The following is a 13,285-nucleotide window of genomic DNA, read 5'->3' as shown; positions in this document are numbered from 1 at the left end:
ACTGTACTGTGACTGCACCATAAATATTAAAACGAAGAAGCACAAGCATCAGCACTGCTGCAAAGCATACACACTGCATGCATTGCCGGTGTGTGCTCACCTCTTGCCTTGATTGCATGCAGACCAGGTGCAGAAAATGGCAATCAAGATCCAAGGTGTGCCTCTACGAGACCATATGACCGAATACAACACAACCACAATCACCATTCCTGCAGCACAACCTAACCTATCCCCAATGAATTCTGCGATTCCACGGATTGCAGAATTTCCACAGTGTCCAGTAGTGTCAAGAAGAACAATCAACTTACTTTGACGCCCACCTGGTAAAACTGCAGCTATATGCCATGTGCCATGCTCCTATGATCTGTGTTTGCATGTATGCAAGTACAGCACAACAAGCAGTACATTTCTGAGCTTTCTCAAAAACGATTTCCAGATGCTTCACAAACCATTTTGAGCAGCTAACGTCCTGCCCAAGAGACTAAAAGTGCACCACATTGCTTCCTCTCTTCCTCCTCTTTCCTTCCACAGGAGAAGCAGCCTCGATAGGCTTCCACAGCCTTTGGACCGTCCTTAAGGTAGCTCATGCCGAAATACTTTTTCCGAAAATTCACCAGTTTAACACCTTTTTTTGCAATGCTATGGGTGTCAAGAATGAGAAAATCAATATATTAGGGTATGTGGCACTTTGGAGGGGTTACGGCCCCTCGAAGTAGCCCAAATGAGGTGTTCTCTGAGAAAGAGACAGGTTTACATCGAGGACAATAAAATGCTTCCAACCTTCATCTGTTGCTTCTTGCAATCATGTCAGTAATTCCCATAGTATCAGAACATGTCAGGGCAGATTTATCAGCAAAAATACACTGGTTGAAAGTACAGGCTTCTGTGTGAGGAGACGAAACAGGAATTCCAACCCTGATTCGATATGGTTCGAAAATGCTTCGAAATTTGAATTTGCAAAATTGGCCCGAAAATGATTGTGTTTTTCTTGCTATTTGCAAGGCACTGCGTCAGTATCATAAAGTTATGTTAAAATGATGTTAGGTCATTGGACTCGTTTGCCCACTGTTTGCAGAAATATGCGAAGAAATGATCGTCTCTCGTAATTGATTCAAGTGTATTTGCCTCGACAGTGTGTGATTATAGTGGGCCTGAATTCCAGAAAAAGGATTGAAATGCACTTGTATCATAGTGAAGTACATACCTGCCTCATAGAAACAAATAAAAAGCGAACTCCTGTTGCAAAAGTAGGTTTTTCTCTTATTTCGCGACATAAATGCGAACGTATGGGTGTGTCTTTCACAGGCCCCAAATACAGGGAAGGATTCATTACGCACTAGCCAAATTTTGGGATTAACAGCTTGCCCTCATGATGCTTCAACCCTGACAATTTGAACAAAATCGGAGAGAAAGTGGTTTTGACCTCCGATATTTTTCGCGATATAGGCCCGAGCTACCTTAATAAAATCAATCAAAAATCAAAAGCAATCTAAAAATGAAGACGTGCACCACCAGCCCACGCTTTCTCTAGCTCTAACCATGTACTTCTACGTGTAGTGAAGCAATCAGCCCATATCTTTGTCGAAGAATTTCCTGGCATTGAGTGTAAATAACAGTCCGACGATCTACCATAAAATGCTGTTCTTCAAAATGGACGTGCTTCGACTTCAGAGCAAAGAAATAGTTTGGTACATATCAAGATGTATTTCGTGGCCATCTTCAATACAGTTACCGGACTCGCCGTATAACAAGTCAGGACCCGTATCATTGCTTCATACTGCAAGTATACATAAAGATGGCCAAAAGCAGAAAGGTTGTTTCTGGTATTCACTGGAACTGGCTCGGATTTGCAGTGTGGGCTGGGCTTGTCCACCTAATTGTGTCCTCGAGACAGTATTGATATGGAAATCAAAAACCTCTCCAGAGCAAAGGAAACAGTTGAAAACGCCAGCACCGTTGTCTTTATTATACTCAGCCAGATCACCATGGTGATGTATGCCAAGGTCCACTGGCATTAGTTGTGCCTTTGATCAAGCACCATTGTCGCCTCAACAAGACCACATGACCGAAAACAACACAGCCACAATCACCGTCCCTGCAGAGCAACCATCCAACCGGTTAAACACAACAAAATTATTAATGACGGAAGCAGAATTGTGTTGTCGCCCATCGCAAATCCTCATTGTCCTGGCATCCGGGTGTAACTGGTTGCATTCTGGTTCCACTATGAGCATCCTGGCAAGGATGATCGGCCAAATGAGCATATTTGCATTTTCCCGATCAGCATCACTTCACTTCCAGCGCAGGTTGCACATCCAAAACGCCATGCGGCTGTTAAGTTGGTAACTCATCTTAATTGAAAAGGCTTTCCTTCCACATTAGTTGCTATTCCCAAATCACAATGGAGGTTTTGAGAGATATCAAAAACACCCTATTTTTCTTCAGCTGCTCATCGCTTCATCTTTCAAGATATGCTGGCTCTTTGGACAATTCACGGTCATGGTCTGCACAGTGTGGGGCACGCTGAAAGCTATTCCGAGCCAATTGATCACATGCATTGCAAGTTGCACCTCTTCAATGAATTCAACAAACATAATCCAATGTCCAAGTTCGAAGGAGCTGTCAACTAAAACTACTTGAGAGATGGCGTTGCTACGCATGTCTGCACATCGACACGCGCCCATACACGTGCACACACACACACACACACACACACACACACACACGAGCGCACGCACACACACAATGCCATCGCAAGTGCTGTAAATACACAGGAATAACAAATAATAATAGGTATTCTAACACTTGTAGAAAAGCAAAAAAACACCAAAAAACTGCTGTCACTCAGCAGATGCACAGCAGCCCATCATGACAGAGGCACACAGTACAGTGACTGTATGGTGCAAAAGGCAAGACTTTTACAGTGCATGACAGTGTTAGAAGGTATTATACAATCATGTACATACTCGAAGTATGAAAATTAAGCATGGCAAACGGCAGTGGAAAGGCATATGTGCATGGCAAGTATACAGTGGGCTCACGGAACACAGGACATAGCCCTGGCTCTTGACTTAAGTGAAGAACATGCCCACGTGCAACACAGACAAGACCAGAGTGTGCAGCACCGTCACTACGAGACAATAAGTGATGAATATCATGACTGCCAGCACTGGCAGTAGCTGTCACGCAGATGCAGGACATTTCAAGTGCTGCAGAACTGGGGGGAGGAAACACAGCAGCTGGGCAGTGAAAGCAAGCTGTGAACACTAACAATAAGGGAACAAGAAGCGAGGGATACGAGCGTTGATTGAACACAGCACTACCAGTAATGTAGTGCCGCTGTGCTGCTAGCAAAGACAATATCCTACAGCGCGAGCCGAAGAACGCAATGAGCTCCACGTATTAGCAGTGAAAGCTGACAGAAGGGAACCAGAACACATGCAAAGGACGTGTTAGCAAGTGACCGAAAACATAGCATGCTCACCCAAAGATGAGGGCAGCATTTGCACTCCTGTCCTAGAAGCTACATCGACAACTGAGCAGCTGGCACATCAGAAACACCTGTTGTTATTGAATGCCATCTTCGATTCACAAGTATGCCGCTCATGCATACTTGGTGTATGCTGATAAGCCTCTCCGTCCTGGTGTTACCAAGTAGTGTACAACAACAGTACTACAGTACTACAGATTTCACCCGAACCAAACCCGACAATGCACACGCCATGCAGTGTTGCAACGAACAGGGCAGTCGTTTTTTGTGCGTGCTATGATCATTATGCATGGCATACACATGCAACAACAATAACAAGAGTGGAAAGAGTCATGACAGAGCAACCTCGTCCTACCTGTATTGCTATCTGCGCTTGGATGAGTGCTTGTGGCGGTGAGAAGGTGAGCGGGAGTGGCTGCGCTCATCATGTTCATGGTACCGCTTCTTAGAGCGAGACGACGACGAGGACGGTGAAGGACTACGACGGCTGTGCTTACGGTGATGCTTGGGTGAGCGGTCGCCGCCATGGCGAGATTCCCGCCTTGGGGAGTAATCACGATCACGCTCTCGATCACGCTCTCGATCTCTATCACGCTCTCGATCACGCTCTCGATCCCGATCGCGGCGACTGTGCTTGCTGCGATGGTGGTGGAGCTTGTCACTCTCTCTGCAAGCAGAATGGACCCAGAGCACTTAGCAAAGGAACGCACGCCTAGCACACAGTACATGGATTCGTACTTGAATCCACTGAACTTGTACACAAATCTATCCGATTCAACACACGCAACAGATATGCAATGAGTGCATCTCCAGTATGCGTCCACCGAGGTTCAGAACGGGACATACTCGACTACTCCATCAGAGAAGATCAGAGTAACTTACTCATTCGAACTGTGGATTTTCTGGAAACTTTCATGTCTGGACAAAGCCAGTTTAAAAGTAGTTTTTACCTCATGTTTACCCCATGCAAGCATACCCAGAGCACAGCCATAGAGCCTGCAAAGCAGGTTAAGGGAAAACACCACAGTTCTCTATTGTCGATTGACTTGGGTAACACAAATCTTCTAAAAGAAGAGCACCAGCTTTCGGTCTGCACCGCAACTCACACAACTCCTAATTTCAAAACACACTGAAGAAGAAATAACCTACCGTGATCTGTCATCATCCATCACAACTGTCGAAGCTGCAGTAACATCGGCATTAGCAATGCCACGGTACTCAGACCGATAGGACATGCTGCTGCTGCCATCAATGCCACTAGGAGGAGCTACGGTGTGATAGGAGGACATATCGGTACCAGCAGACACCTTACCAGCACTACTACTACCTTCCCTGTAGGACCTGCTCGCCATGTCGGGGCGTTCCACATGCTGATCGTGACGCTGGTGATGGTGGTGATGGTACTCGTTGCCTTCATCCAGCGGGTCACCGTCGAGCTCATCCATTTCAGCTCCGTCGAGGTCTGGGTCACCAATGGCAGTGTGCTCAGCTGCTGAAGGATCATACGAGGATGTAGCCGCATGATTGTCAGGATGTTGTGGCTCAAGACTGCTGCCAAGCACCGGAACACCGTAACCGTCCTTGAGAACAGCAGGGCCTTTAGCAGCAGCAGCAGCATGTGCAGCTGATCTGCCACCATCATCAGAGTCGCTGTCGGATGAGTAGCCTAGTAACCCTGTACAGGTCAGACCAACAGCATAGCATGCAGCAGCATGTTTTACATTATATTATACAACAGGTACTTCGAGTAGGACTATCGATCGATTACCGAGTAATTGGTATGATCGTTTCAGCCCTACTCAATTATCTTAGTCACATAGACCATGCCACTGGTAACAGTTCACCCCAGTCGACACAGAGGGATGATTTACCAGTGTGCGCAGTATTCACACACACACACACACACACACACACACACACACACACACACACACACACACACACACACACACACACACACACACACACACACACACACACACACACACACACACACACACACACACACACACACACACACACACACACACACACACACACACACACACACACACACACACACACACACACACACACACACACACACACACACTTGTACTTGTTGCTCACTGCCAAAACTGGTCACGTGGGTCTCCCCGGGAGAGGGGAGAGAGAGACTCAAAAGGAATCTTGGAAAGATGACTCAATTGGCTATTGAACCGCCCAACGGCCGACACCCCCTGAAATCCCCGAAACTCTACAGTCCGTTTCAAAAAGATTTACAATCCTGGCGATCGCCCGCAGAGTTTGGCGTCTTACCGTATGAGCACTCGAGCGCTGCCTGGAAAAACTCACCGTGAACTCGAAGAAATATTCCGCGCGAAAGCAGGAAAAATGACAACTCACTCACGTTGATACTGTCATGTACGTCTGGTTTACAACAAACGAGTTCTTCCTCGTATCGATAATGGAGTCAGAGAGGACATGTCGAAACGAAAGTGTTGTAAATGTTGACGAGCTGCATGGGTCCCAATTCGTTTTGTGACCAAAATAGTTTCTTTGAGCTGCGATGCAATTTACTCACCGTGTGACGAAAACGACATCGACACGGACATATTCCCACTGCACTGGCCATGACTTGGCAAAGCTATCCGTGTGACTTCGACGACATTTTGAGAAAAGCAGACGCTTGTGAACGCTGATAGAAGACGGCGTTGACTGCTAAATTCAAATAAATTGGCGATCTTGAAATACTAAAATAAATCTCAAAAAGCTACAGCGCGATGACTTCCATTATAATTCACTCACACCATTGCAGTGTTGTGGGTGTGTTCACATGGCGTGAGCCAGTCAAGTGTCAGTCAGTTCGGCAGGAAGGGCGAGCTCCAACAACAAGTCGTTTGGTGCAGCCATCTTCTTTGTCTTGTACCAGCTTGATCACCAAAACAATGAAAAAAAAGTTTGACTTGAGGATAGGTTGGGATTTGAACTCACAACTTCATGGTCAGCAGACAGCATTCATAACCACAAGGCCAAAAAGGAAAGGATAAATCGTGGGTTTTGATAAAAAATCGATACTGGCTTCCTGGGCAAATTGTAAACCATGGGAAAAGGCCGGAAACCTGGCCGAAATTCTAACTCCTTAACGGTTGGTCCAATTGTTCCGAACCCTTCACAGAACAATTTGCCGTGTCCTAACAAGCCATTCTATGTACTTTGTTGTCCAAATTTCCCTTATCTTCATACTTTTTAAGACCCAAACCTGATTGTAAATCTTTTTGAAACAGACTATAGATGGACTTGAAAATGATCCCACTTATGGGCTCACCACACCTCAGTAAGTGGGTGAGGACAAGGTGCAGAAAAAGGATTGACGGCATCAGGGTATCCGTCCTGGGATCCAACTGCAGTTACCCCTGCCCCCAGTGAAGGTAATACTTGCTACTAGTGTGGGTGGCTAAATCAGAGTGGATCTGATAAAATTAAAAGCTTCACTAGCACCATTGATTACACACACGTACACACACGTACACGCATGCCCACACCCTCTGCTCCAATAATCTGCCAAAAGGACTGCAATGCTGTCAGAACACTCGCACAATATCAAAATGGCTACCATAATCATGAGAAATGCATTGAAACCGAAGCCAGGAAAGGAAAGGTCAACGTCAAACAGGACACCGTCCAGTACCTTACCAAGAACATCTGGAGCAGCTTGCGTCATTACTCCTGCCAGGCAATGCAACACACAACACAAGTTAATAAGCTATTCATGCTTGATAATACAGTGTAGAGAGGTTCCGGGGTACGATTTTCCGTGCCAAAATCCGTATGGGCTCTACGAGGCGTACTCCATACGATTTTTCGGCACGGAGAATCCGTGTGGACTGGCTTTCATACGAACCATGTTTCGTATGGAGATTTTACGTCATCGGGTGCAAAAAGATTTTTGCGTACAAATTTGGTACGAGAAACATCGATTTTCCGCGGGAAGTTTTGATTTCGGTACAAATTTTCAAAATATAAAGGCATAGCGCGGGAACGTGACGTGTTTGTGATCGTAACCTAGGCAATGACGGCAAACACATAAGTTCCGTACTCCGGAACATTTCACTGCTCGAAAAAGACGTATAAAATATCCGTAGCGTCTCTACGGATTTTGGAACGAAAATCGTACTCCGGAACCTCTCTAATGTAACATGCCCCAGAGCAGCTTTGAGCCGAAGTAAAGAAATATTTCACCCAATGTACTGTAACCAATTATTCAAACACATCCAGATTATCTAAAACAATGCGTAGCATGGGGTGAATACATGTCATGGCTAAGCGTAATGCCTGAGAAACCCATGGAAAGGTAGCAATATGACATAGGCTAGGCACTGCCCGCAAGTAAGTAAGTAAGTAAGTAAGTAAGAGAGAGAGAGAGAGAGAGAGAGAGAGAGAGAGAGAGAGAGAGAGAGAGAGAGAGAGAGAGAGAGAGAGAGAGAGAGAGAGAGAGAGAGAGAGAGAGAGAGAGAGAGAGAGAGAGAGAGAGAGAGAGAGAGCAAGTACAGCAACATATGGCATATGACACCATCACCAACATGTAACCAGGCTTGAAATACATCCATTACACTTCACCTAAAGGGTGCCATGTAGACTAAAGACCGCACACATATACCAATGTACGGCACCAATGGCGGAGCAGAGTGGGAACAGATACATGACAGTAGAGCAACACAATACATGTACAGGACCAGCACTTACTCTGTCTATGAAGTAGGGCCTCATTGATAACCTCCTTAGCAACAAATTGAATGCCATCATCTGTGGCACCGAGCAGGACTTCTGTCATCATACGGCGCATCCTCTCTTGCTGCAAAACACAACCCGAAGCAAAATACACACACACACACACGCACGCGACCAAATCAGCACTCTCCACAACAGTCACCCATCACTAGGAGACATCAATGTTACATCGAACGACCTCACAATATGACAAAGACAGGCATCGTTTTCCGCAGCGAAGGACAGACAGGCAGGGACAAACTGGCACTTACTACGCTCAGACCATCGTCAACGTCACTTGACTCTGCATGGGACTCTGCGCCAGAAGCGTCATTTCTGGAGTTCTGCATACAGAGGAAACAAAGGCAGCAACAATATTTAACAGAAGTTGGGAAGCAGTCAGCGTACCCATGTCAGCATTCCAAAAGAAGTACGGCCGAGATTGGCAATGGGACGAGAAAAAGAACCCCCAGATTTTCCAATCCAGCTAGAGCAGCCACGGTGACTACCGACACACACGCGCGCGCACACACACACACACACACACACACACACACACACACACACACACACACACACACACACAATTATAAATTTATAATGCATACCACAAGAAAGCAGCAATCACCTCAGTGAGCACCACGAGCGACAATGATCAGAATCGTAGCGTTTAGGGTTCATGCTACTAGTATAATTATCAGATGGTATTGCTCCCAGGACATGAATTAATAACGTTAGTTGGGTAATGTATGAATTCGTATGGACGGTAGAATTCTGCATGGATGATCAAATTGGCAAAAATCGTGGCCACAATAAAATATGAGCTGACATAAGACCAAAAATTTATATGATAGAGGCATGACTGATACATGGCCAACTAAAGCCCAACCTACCAGCTCTCGAATACGTTGCTCAGAAGGATATGCTGATTTGGCTGGTGCCTTGATCTCCTTGACAGGTGGTGGCGATGATTCTCCCCTGAGCACAGGTGCTTCCTCAACACTATTGTCAGAATCAGAACCGTCATCATCGTCGTCCTTGTCCACAGCCGACTCTTTTTTCTTGGCCAACACTTGCTCCAGTGAAGAACGTAACCAAGATGGCAGTGCACCCTTTGGCTTTGAAGCACTTTGTCCTCCAAGGCCTACAATGCGACAAGTACAGGTGAAGGACAGGGGAAGAACTTCATGGGAGTGTGCTGTCATAAAGAGCACAGGGACTTGGACAGCCAAGCATGCGTGAAACTCCACAAAAAAACTGTCTCTTCACGTTTGTTTGTTTGTTGCAACGAGACCCCAAACTAGTTCAGCCAGCTACCTATTCCGTTACAAATACTAGAATGGCAATGCGAATAGGTGAGCACACCACAAACGCATGCACTGTACAGTACTCAACAAATACAGTACCATGCAATATACGAGCATATCCCAAGTTCAGTAAAACATCTACCCAATCAGGTACAGTACTACTTCTACAGAATATTTCTCTCACCATGTCATAACCCCGCTATGATCAAACTAACCGGGGCACCAGTCAAGACAACATGCCAAAACTTACCAGCAGCCTTCAGAATATCTTGCGGCAGAGCACCAAGAGAGCCCGCAGCTCCACCAGCTTGATGGTCGTAGGGCTGGTCAGCTGGCCCAGCTGGATAGGCGTTGTAAGCTGCAGGGTCGGCATGGTTGTATTGTGCCCAAGACTCGTACGAGTTTTGCTGCTGATCATGTGCACCATATGCATGGTACGCAGCTTCAGCAGCACTACCCTTCCACGCACCCTCCTGCCCATACTGCTGGTACTGTGATGCGTCCGTTTGCCAAGCTGCCTGCTGGTGTTCGGCACCTCCATCCCCTTGTTTCCGGTGGGCGTAGTCGAAGTGCTCTTGATTCACAGCATCGGTGCGACTATCCTCCCTATAGTCAGCCCTGGCTGCCTCACTGGAGACATACTCTGCTTCTACGGGTGTTGGTCGGTCTTGGCCGGAACGCCAGCTCTCTGATGCTCTGACATGCTCACGCTCCCGACCATAAGCATGTGGCTCATGCGATTCTCCATGCCAGCTGTGCTGCCAATTAGAAGATGACTCATACGGACTGCCGCCAGACCTGGGCTGTGCACCATCGTCTGCTCTTCTGGCTGGAGGGTGGTCATAGTGGCGGCCATCGCCTGGGTAGCGATCAGATGGGTGTTCAGTGCGTCTCTCGCCCCTGTGATCCGGGCCATGTGCGCGGTACTCCTCGCTCCGGTAATCACCAGTGCGACTGTGATCATGCGCAGCAGGAGGATGTGATTCGTGCCGGTGCTCAGCACCGTCATTATACCGCCGTCGCTGGTCACGAGACTCATCATCCAAGTGCTGGTCTCGAGAAAAGTCCCTACCTCTGTACGAAGGATCATCAGTGTGATGCTGCTCATGTTGTTGCCGTGGCTCATGCTGGTGATGATGACGTTCAGTGGCTCTGTAATCCTCACTGCCAGCACTACCACCACCACCACCGCCGGCTCTACGCTGCTCAGGAGCATGGTGTCTGTAGTCGTCGCCAGCACTCCGTTGCTCAGGAGCAGGCTCTCTGAAGTAATCCTCTCCAGTACGAAACCGGTCACTATGCTCTGCTGAGTGGTAAGCCGACTGGCGATCGTGTTCGTATGCGTTGCCAGCCCCATTCCAGCCACTATCACCACTAGCTACACCACTAGCTACACCACTAACCACACCACTAGCCGCAGCGGCTCCAGTGGCAGTACCATCACCATGTTCATCATAAGAAGGCTGACTCTGATGAGCAGTTGACCGATAAGCGTGCTCGTCATGCTCTTGCCATTGCGGCGGCTGTGTTGTCGGCTCACCAGTTACAGGTACAGGCATACCTTCAGTATGAACAGGTACATGGCCAGGAGCATCTCCTTGTACAGTCTCCTTCCAGGCTGGGGTATCCCGCTTTGGCCACGGGGGCTCCTCACTGGCTGCCTTTGGCTGCTCCACACCACCAACCTGTCTCCAGTCCACTGCGGACTTGGTATCAGTAGGCCATGGCGGTTCTTCAGCTGTCCCAGATTCGGGCACTTTCTTCCAACGACTAGCTGCCGGTGGCCTGGCTGCCACTGCAGGCACCATAGGCGATGGCGACCAGCTCCGCTCACTTTCTTCACCAGCTGCTGGTTCCTTGCTGCCATCCACAGTGGGGGGAATCTTTCCAAACTGCTCACCTTCAGCTACTGTAGAGCCTGGCGCCTGAGACAGTGGTGAACGGTACTTGCCATGCTCTGCATCGCTGGCAGTATGTGGACGGTTGCTGGAAGAGCTCGGCTCTGACAGCGGATTCTTGGGACTGGCGTTGCGAGGAGTGTCTTGCTCACCATGTTGAGTTGGATCTTGCAGCAAGGCACGTGGCTGGCGGTCACTGGGATGCGGTGGTGGACCACCAAGCCTGGGCTGACCGACCTGCGTCATTGGCCTCACTGGCGGAGCGGTCAGTAAGCCTTGTGGTTTACCTGCGGCTGGAGGCCCAGAACCAGAGTGTGCCTGTGCCGCTGGTTGTAAAGGCTGGCGGTACGACTGATGCGGGTCGGGGTGATGCTGAGCTGCAGGATGTTGCTCTTGTTGCTGCTGAGGCCACTGATGCTGCTCCTGAGGCCACTGGTGTGCTTGCTGTTGCTGTGAAGGTTGCTGCTGCTGTGGAGGTTGCTGTGGAGGTTGCTGTGGCCAGACTTGTGTGTGCATTGGAGGTTGCTGCTGCTGTGCCTGTACATTCCCATATGGAAATTGCTGCTGAGCAGGAGCCTGTTGCTGAGCAGGAGCCTGTTGCAGATAAGGCTGCACTGGCTGCGGTTGTTGTTGCACTACACCAGGAAACTGCTGAGGAGGCTGGACAGGTTGTTCGTATGGTACCTGCGCTGGCTGCTGGGGAGCGCTGGGCTGTGTAGAAGCAGCCACGGTTTCCCCAGATGATGTACTGGTCTGCAATGGTGCTTGATTGGTCGAAGTGGATGTTCCTAACACAGATGAGGATGGTGGTGGTGCTGTTCCGGCAGCTGAGGCAGTACTAGCTGGCTCCTTGGCAGCACCATCCGGCTGATCTCCTGGAGGTGCCGGCGGCTCAGGCAGTGGTGGAGGTTCATCATCAGGTAATGGCGGCGCTGGTTCTGTGGGGAGAGGTGGCCCTGATGGCAATGGTGGAGGTGCGGCCGAAGTTGGTGGCATTGCAACTCCTGCCCCGACCTGCTGCTGCCATTGCTGCTGCTGCATTGTCGCTGCTGCAGGCCACTGTTGGCTTCCGGCCATCATGCCGTATTGGGGCTGCATAGCGGCGGCATTGTACTGCATATACGGCTGCTGCTGCTGCTGCTGCTGTTGAACACCCTGTGCACCCCACGGCTGCCCTGGAACGTTCAGACAAGACACAGCACAACACAACACACAGGCTAGAAGAGACTAAATCACTCCACTAGAGTATGCTTAGGATGACCTGAACTGTAGTGATGCATGTACTACACACTGGTGTAGTATCCTGGTGCATGCTTCAGAGTTCAGTACTACATGTACATGTACATGACATATCAAGGAAGTTTGTTTTGAATTGTAATCTCGCATACAAGCACTCACCGGCTGCAGCTTGTGTTTGATAATACTGCTGCCATTGCCAATTCTGATTCTGTTGATCTGCAGGCTGATTCGCAGCCTGTTGGTTCCACATTCTTGAATATCGTATTACTCTATGAGTGGTCTTGTTGAGAAAAATAATTGGTGGAATGTGATCACTGAAAAATAGTGAAAAATAAACACACTGTCTTACGTTACGACGGGAAGTTCTTCTCTCATAAGAAAGTTACAACTTGCCCAACGGCTGACATTGTCGGTCAAAGGGACGCAACAGTCCTAAAAAAAACCCAGGTTCCTTGCCTTTGCCTGATTCTCGCCACCGTACTAAAAATTGGGAAAATGTGAAGAAAGTTGCGGCTCATGAGTAGTTTGTGTGCGTGAAGTGATGCAGCATGCATGATGCAGCGACCTGGATCGACATTTTCACAGTGACGTCATTGATTTTC

The 13,285-nt window shown here is 48.4% G+C and overlaps 1 protein-coding gene across 1 annotated transcript; it reads right to left on the bottom strand.

The window, feature by feature from the left end:
- Nucleotides 1-2,758: 2,758 nt before the first annotated feature.
- Nucleotides 2,759-13,193, bottom strand: LOC135805209 (uncharacterized). Its single transcript, XM_065319218.1, has 9 exons — nt 12,843-13,193; nt 9,797-12,619; nt 9,133-9,383; nt 8,512-8,583; nt 8,216-8,324; nt 7,166-7,198; nt 4,640-5,165; nt 3,846-4,157; nt 2,759-3,415 (listed from the first exon to the last, which is right to left on the bottom strand). The coding sequence occupies exons 1-8, from the start codon at nt 12,931-12,933 to the stop codon at nt 3,854-3,856; spliced, it is 4,209 nt and encodes a 1,402-aa protein (XP_065175290.1). The 5' UTR covers nt 12,934-13,193; the 3' UTR covers nt 2,759-3,415; nt 3,846-3,853.
- Between the last annotated feature and the right edge of the window lie 92 nt (nt 13,194-13,285).

The sequence above is a fragment of the Sycon ciliatum genome, chromosome 1 (assembly GCF_964019385.1).
Source record: "Sycon ciliatum chromosome 1, ocSycCili1.1, whole genome shotgun sequence".
Taxonomy (NCBI): domain Eukaryota; kingdom Metazoa; phylum Porifera; class Calcarea; order Leucosolenida; family Sycettidae; genus Sycon; species Sycon ciliatum.
Note: the sequence above shows the minus strand (reverse complement) of the source record. Positions and strands in the feature narration are given on the sequence as shown.

Bases quoted from the DNA above. Each gene is read 5' to 3' on its own strand.
- LOC135805209 (XM_065319218.1), bottom strand. From the start codon at position 12,933: ATGTGGAACCAACAGGCTGCGAATCAGCCTGCAGATCAACAGAATCAG. The intron at 8,584-9,132 runs GTAGGTTGGGCT...CTCTGTATGCAG, and splicing joins AGCAACGTATTCGAGAGCTG to AACTCCAGAAATGACGCTTC. The intron at 8,325-8,511 runs GTAAGTGCCAGT...TGTGTTTTGCAG, and splicing joins TTGACGATGGTCTGAGCGTA to CAAGAGAGGATGCGCCGTAT.